The sequence below is a fragment of the Sinocyclocheilus anshuiensis genome, unplaced genomic scaffold, assembly GCF_001515605.1.
Source record: "Sinocyclocheilus anshuiensis isolate Anshui unplaced genomic scaffold, SAMN03320099.WGS_v1.1 scaffold1137, whole genome shotgun sequence".
NCBI classification, from domain to species: domain Eukaryota; kingdom Metazoa; phylum Chordata; class Actinopteri; order Cypriniformes; family Cyprinidae; genus Sinocyclocheilus; species Sinocyclocheilus anshuiensis.
In genome coordinates, this window is record NW_015558597.1 from 238,150 (window position 1) to 245,269 (window position 7,120).

At 36.9% G+C, this 7,120-nt stretch overlaps 1 protein-coding gene across 2 annotated transcripts in view; it reads right to left on the minus strand.

Moving 5' to 3' along the window:
• The window catches only part of LOC107680060 (syntaxin-binding protein 3-like), a 19,963-nt gene extending 13,353 nt beyond the window's left edge, over window positions 1–6,610 (minus strand). For both annotated transcript variants that reach the window (XM_016475822.1, XM_016475821.1), the window contains exons 1-8: window positions 6,513–6,610; window positions 5,433–5,482; window positions 2,026–2,107; window positions 1,714–1,790; window positions 1,551–1,623; window positions 1,360–1,460; window positions 1,136–1,281; window positions 936–1,029 (exon numbers count right to left, since the gene is read on the minus strand). In XM_016475822.1, coding sequence (XP_016331308.1) covers window positions 936–1,029; window positions 1,136–1,281; window positions 1,360–1,460; window positions 1,551–1,623; window positions 1,714–1,790; window positions 2,026–2,107; window positions 5,433–5,482; window positions 6,513–6,558 — 669 coding nt within the window. In that variant the 5' untranslated portion in view covers window positions 6,559–6,610. The remainder of the gene's footprint in view (window positions 1–935; window positions 1,030–1,135; window positions 1,282–1,359; window positions 1,461–1,550; window positions 1,624–1,713; window positions 1,791–2,025; window positions 2,108–5,432; window positions 5,483–6,512) is intronic.
• Window positions 6,611–7,120: the final 510 nt, after the last annotated feature.

The window sequence follows — 7,120 nt, forward strand, 5'->3', positions numbered from 1 at the left end:
AAAAAATAAAAGAAAAAAAAAAAAAAAAAAAAAAAAGCCTCAGGCAGTACATGATCTTATTCACCAATCCTACTAGGGCTTTTCCTACAAAACTTAGGCTTATAGAGCTAGCAATTCAATTTTCATGAATCAGTTCTTTTGAACGGTCTTATCCAATGAAATCGATTCAGAATTCTGACAGATTGTCATCAATCCTTAAACATCTTCTTGCTTTAAACATTTGAGTTTACTTAGACTTTCATTTCAGCCAAACAGACATAGTTGCTTACCCATTTCAGAGCAAATAAATACATTCACAAATACAAATATTGTCAAAAGACTGAAATACACTATCGTTCAAAATTTGGGGTCAGTAAGATTTTATTTTGTTTTAATGATTAAAGTCTGTTCACCAAGGCTACATTTATTTGATCTGAAATACAGCAAAAACAGAAATATTATATATTATTACAATTTAAAAGAAGTGTTTTCTATTTGAACATATTGTAAAATGTAATTTATTGCTGTGATCAGAGCTGTATTTTCAGCATCATTACTCCAGTCTTCAGTGTCACATGATCTTCAGAAATCATTCTAATATGCTGATTTGCTGCTCAAGAAACATGTATTATTATTGTCAATGATGAAAACAGTGGCCCAGCTTAAAATCTTTGTGGAAATTTTTTTTTTTACAAGATTCTTTGATTAACTGAAAGTTCAAATAGACAGCATTTATATAAAACACAAATCTTTTGTATAGATCTCTTTACTGTCATTTTTGATCAATTAAATGCATCCTTGCTGAATAACAGTATTAAAAAAAAAAAAACATACCCCCCAAACTTCTGAACATCAGTGGATGTTAAGAAAAAGCTATATTGTCTATTTCTAAATCCCACCATATCAATCAGACACGCTGTCATGTGAGGTTGTTGTAAACACTCAACAGCTCCCACCTTTTTCTTCGAATGATCATCCAACTCATAATGTCGTGCCAGTTTATTATCCACAAGTTCAGCCAACTTGTTTCCATAATCAAGAGCCGAATCCCTGCATTGAAGAGAGAATTCATTACCGAAACCTAGATTAAATATCCATTCAAGCATCAGGTGTAATTTCAGCACATGCAAAGTGAGTAAGAGCGGGCTGACAGTACTTCTTGTATCGGACTCCAGGATACTCGTCAAGCGTGGAGCAGAGAGTTACGATCTGATTCGCTATCGTCTCCAACGTCTGATCTTTGTCCTGACTGTTCGGAGTGTAGATGCTCTTGAAGGCCTCTGTGTTTTCACAGGTAAACACCTGTACAGGTCACAACACACACACAGTCATTAACAACACAATACTCAGCCATAACAAGCTAAATGAATCTACACTCACCTGTGCTTCCAGTGGCAGAAACGAGATGTTGATCTCTTTACACACTTTAATGTGCTTGGCACAGTTCTTCTTCATCTTGTCAAAGAGATCATCAGGACAGTCTGTGGCCATTTTGATATAAAAGTAATAAAAATGTCACTCTTGCTGAAAATAACAAGCAATCTATTTGGTTTTTGGGACAATCGACTCACAGTCAGTGAAGAAGACATATGCAGCTTTGTATTTGGGTTTCGGTTTGAAGTCATTAATAAATGCATCAACACACTGCAAATATAAAACATCCAGGTCACAAGCAGATCATCACAGTAAAGTAAGAGATGTTATGCGCATTATTTGTGTCTTCTGAGCTCTGACCATGGCAGTGGGTCTCATGAAATAGATGGCCTTCATCTCTGGAACTGGCTCTCTGTTTTTGTGCAGGTCCTCCACAACTGTGAACAAATGAGAGGTAACACGTTATGACAATAACTCCCCATCCAGCACATGTGCATTCTTTTACTCGATATGGAGGAAACTCAAAAGCTTCCCTTCTGGAAAACACAGGAAGGAAGAGCGTCCAACTCTCGCTACACAATGAAGTTCAAACACTGAACCTGCAGACAGCTGGATTTCTGTCTAACACACGATGTTCAACAGAACTGGAGCAAAATCTCTTCGCTCACTTACTTGTGATGCCCTCCGACATGAGATTGGACATTTTGCAGCAGGAGGAGAGGAGGCGCGTGGTGAATTGGTCCAGAATGAGGATCTGTGAGGACAGATTTGACATCAATCACAGAATGTGAATCATTAATCATATTACTCTAATATTAACATAACATGAATCATACGCTGGATTTCAAATCATGTCCTTTCAAATCAAAATACCCTTTATTATAACAAATCCCTGTTCAAAGTGTCAATCAGTATGTACTGTAATTTTTCAGTCAGTAACTTTTTTTTTTTTTTATAAACTGCGTAATTTTTCACAACGTTCCGGTATGCTTTAAAGTCGTGATGAAGCTAAAGTTGTTACAGATCTGTTCTTCTATATTGTGACATACATGCAAATGTAACAGATTATAAAAAAAAAAAAACATGTTGGGCAGGACTCGGTTTTGTGTATCGGTTGTTAACTGGATGTTGAGATGTGGGCATTGCACTCTCAAAAACTGGAAGCAGATTAATGCAAACTTTTAGGGGCTTTTGGGAGGTAAAAAAAAAGACATAAATGGATGAATTGTTCACAATAAGATCTATAACATGCATTTAAAGGAGACATATTATGCCCCTTTTTACAATATGTAATATAAGTCTCAGGTGTCAGTTTCAGCTCAAAATACCCCACAGATCATTTATTATATCAATTTGAAAATGCCTATTTTGAGTGGAAGCAGAAACACACTGTTTTCCGCGCCTCTCTCTTTAAATGCAAATGAGCTGCTGCTCCCCGCCCCTTTTCCAGAATAGAGCTGCGCCATTACAGCTCGAACCTGCTAAAAACATCTGTTTTTGTTCTGATTATCATTTTTATCACACAGAGAACATTCGTTTTAAACCGTATTAGTTTAAACTTCAGATATATGGTTTTCTGAGAGCACACATCTGAAGCACACGCACAGAAAGCGGCTGTCACAGCATGTGAGTACTAAACTAAGTTCTCATTCACACACAAGTTTATGTTAAAAACACACGAGTTACAAAAACAGTCAGTTATGTCTGTGAAGGTAAGCAGCTGGGAAATAAATCTCATAAGATCTGTGTGGCAGCAGCAATATACAGTAAATAAATCAATAAATCCTCTGCTCTGTTGTCTCCTCTGAGGCTGGGACTCTAAACAGTGTTCTGTGCTCGTCTGTGCAGCCAAAGACAGAACAGTTAGCATGTTTTGCTCAAACTTTCGTCGTGGCATTAGAGCTGGTACTAGGGATGTTCATTTCGGTTATTTTTCCTAACCGACGCTCGTTAACCGATTGTTAACCGACAAGATTATTTTAAATTAGAATTGAATTAAATTAGAAAGGATAAGTGTCTGTGACCCGTTAAAAATACTAACATTTGTTTTCTGGGGATTAATTTTACATGCGCAAAAAGCAGCAAACAACAGAACATGACGATTCACATGGTCTTCATATCACACACATCAAGCAAAATATCATAAAGCTAGGATATATATATATATATATATATATATATATATATATATATAAGAGAAATGTATTTTTACTTAAATAATAAATTAAGAAAATGTGCTCGTCTGTGCAGCCAAAGACAGAACAGTTAGCATGTTTTGCTCAAACTTTCACCATGGCATTAGAACTAGTACACCGTTGTGCTTGCGAAATCAAAATGACGGCACTGTGGTTGGAAACTTACAGATTAAGGGGCGGTAATATTATAATGAGATCCCTTTGCAACGTCACTAGGAGAGAGAAATCAGACGCGTTCGTTTTTTCAGACGCTTGCAGAAAAAGGCTTACCAAAACAAAGTTACTGGGTTAATATTTTTCACATTTCCTTGGTTGGTAGATGCACCGGGGACCTGATTATAGCACTTAAAACCTGGAAAAGTCAAATTTTCATGATATGTCACCTTTAAAACTAGTTTGTGAGTTTTCATTTCATTCCAAGTAAAAAACAAAAAGAAAAAGAAAAAAATAGACGTGCCACTACTGAATCTACAATGGCACAGCAAAATCGATGATGCTTTAGTAGAGTTTAGCTTGCATTCATCTGAAATGAATGTGATGAGATAGGTTTCCTTGCTGGCTGCATGCAAAAACAAACATACAGTGTGAGCAGCAATCTCAGCCTCAGACATCATCATGCCCACGGATCATTGGCTGAACGTCTGATGCATATGGTACATAAAATTCAGGAGCTACAAAGTCGTCATCTGACTGGTTGAATTCTACAGGATGTCTAGGATATGTGTTTATCACGTTCTTTAACGTTCTGCCTGGAAACAAAGATGCTGTGGCGTACGCCAAAGCCCCTCATTTGTCAAGTTTTGACTCTTTAAAGGGGTCATATGATGTTGCTAAAAAGAACATTATTTTGTGTATTTGGTGTAATGAAATTAATGAAATAGTTTCAAAAAACACATTATTTTCCACATACTGTATATTGTTTCTACTCTATGCCCCTCTTCTCTGAAACGACTGTCCAAAGACCACAGCTGGAGAATTGCAGAAAATAGTTGAAAATGTTGTTTGGGAGGGTTTCAAGAAAAGACAAAAAAAAAATCAAGAAAAGAAAATGCTCTCATCCAAAAACAATGCCCAGCATATTCTGTTGTCAGACATGACTGAAACTTCAAATGGGACTGGATTCTATGGTCAGATGTAACTAAAACATTTTCTTTTTAGCAACAAACACTCAAGATGGGTTTGGTGCACACAGGGATAAAAAGTACCCCATGTGTACAATGAAATATACTGCTGTATTTTTAATGTTGTGGGCCTATATTAGAGGAGAAGCACCTTCATGGAGCTGGGAATCTGAAGGGTCTGGAGAGATTCTGGATGAAGGAATGGTCTCTGATCTCTTGTCAGGTGCTCTCTAACCTCATCAGGCATTATAGGAGAACATTTAGAGCTGTTAAACTGGCAAATGGAGGTTTCAAAAAGTATTGAATAAAAGGGTGCCGTTAATTGTGGCCAATGTGTATTAGAGAAAAACACTTATTTCATAATTATATTTCCCCCCCATTTTAAATTCTTATTATCCAATGAAAGGTTAGATATGTGAATTTTTTTAATAAAAGATCAGAAGGATTAACAATGCAGATTAATTTTCACAGCCTTCTTTGATCATATGAGGTTACCAGAAATAGTATGTTTTTGTTTAGTATATAGTAAGGAAAATGTCCTGTAGATGACCTGCTCTGATACCAGTCAGGTCAGCCAGCTTCTGTGTTTAGTATACAGCAGAGGATTACAGCCGGAGCCAATACTTCATTTGCTCGGTGGGAGACCTTTAAAGGCCACAAATTTGCTAAATATAAACGGAAAGCTTCAGGGGGGAAAGAAAGAAAGAAAGAAAGAAAGAAAGAAAGAAAGAAAGAAAGAAAGAAAGAAATCATTCAAACTGACCTTCCATACTTCTGACTTTCTGCAGTCGGCAATGAGGGTGTCCTTGATTCCTGTGACGCCACATAAAGGAATCTGTTAGTTATAGCAGTGCCATGGAACTGAAAATCAAGAAAAATTTCCAAGAAGCTTTACTTCCTGTTTTGAGTTTGTTCTGCTGGAAGAATGCACATACATGTAAAAAACAGCTTATAAATATCAAATGAATATGTATGTATGCGTGTTTATGTGTGTGTGTGTGGAAAATACTAATTGGTAAAGTTCATAAATGCTAATTTACATGTAGATCTTGATATGTGGATGTTTTCATATTCTGATTAAGTTATATTATTTAAAAAATAATATATTTAAAATAATTTGAGCCATTTCACAGCCTTGGAAATCAGCTGCCTGCGGCCCCCCTGCAATATAGATATGTGAAAGTGCAGCCCATCCATTTATAACACTTTGAAAAACACACACATCCACAATTATAATCAGCTTATAATTACCTATGAATCCACATACTTAACATTGCAAAATCACTTTGTGTGTGTTATGGCTAGTCTTCATCAAATGTTGTGAACACAAGTCGCAGTTCACAACCATAGGCTGTATAAAAACATCACAGCACAGCCGACCGGAAGTCATTGATGAACTTCAGAATGTAACACCCGGGCGCGGGAGAACTGAAGTTCCATTATGACAGCTTCAAACACTCCGCGTCCCGCAGCTCTTAAAGCGGAAACAGCCAGCGCAGAATTGACAAGCGAGCACTCAGTAGTGAGACTGGGCTGGCTAACATTAGCAGAGCAGCTAACAGAAACAGTGACTCAGTGGCATACGCACGACATTTAATGAGACAAACATGGCGCAAAATACGGAACACAATCCATATGGTTTCCTTTTTAAACACCAAAACAAACGCGTAAACAAACAACTTCATAAAAACGACTGTGACTCCTCCGTGCAAACCCAGCATAAACTCATCCCTTTAAACTTCTGACAGCCCTTCCTCGGAGTTGAACTCGTATAAATTACGAAGCACGAGGCTGTGCATGCAAGAAGTGTGCAGAAAATCAGCTGAATACTCCATGAACTTACTTTGCCAAACTATTCTTTTCAAGCCGTGCTCGGCTCCAGCCGCCATCTTGAGTTGAGCGAGTCAAGCCAGTGCGTGACTCCTCCCAGAAGACGGAGGAGTCACGTGGGGACAGTTTTGACGGAGCAGTTTGTGTTGAAATGGATTTTTACAATTATATTTAACATTTTTTAATTCTATTTAAAAAATAATTCGTACTATATTTGGTTTTGTGAATGCACTGTTTTCAAACCTGTTCTAGTAAGCACACTTTTTCCTAGGAGTGAGTTTATTTTTGGAAGTCCATTTCTGTATAGGCGTATATCTTATAAGTGTTCATATTTTAAAGGATTACAAAAAAAACTATTGAACATTTCCATCATTAATGCCCTGGAGACACGAAGTTGATTAAACGGGCCATTCTTGGAGTGACATAGGAAAGGCAAACTTCGTTATTTTTAATAACAATATGTCTTTTAAAATTGAAATATTCAGTAAAATGAATGCTTAATGGCATTTTGGTTTTATAAATACCTGTGTTTATGGTTATACTGATGCTGACTACTATGTCAGTGATCTTATTCTCACCAAGAGGCAGTAAAACAAGACAAATTAGCACAAATCCAAATTT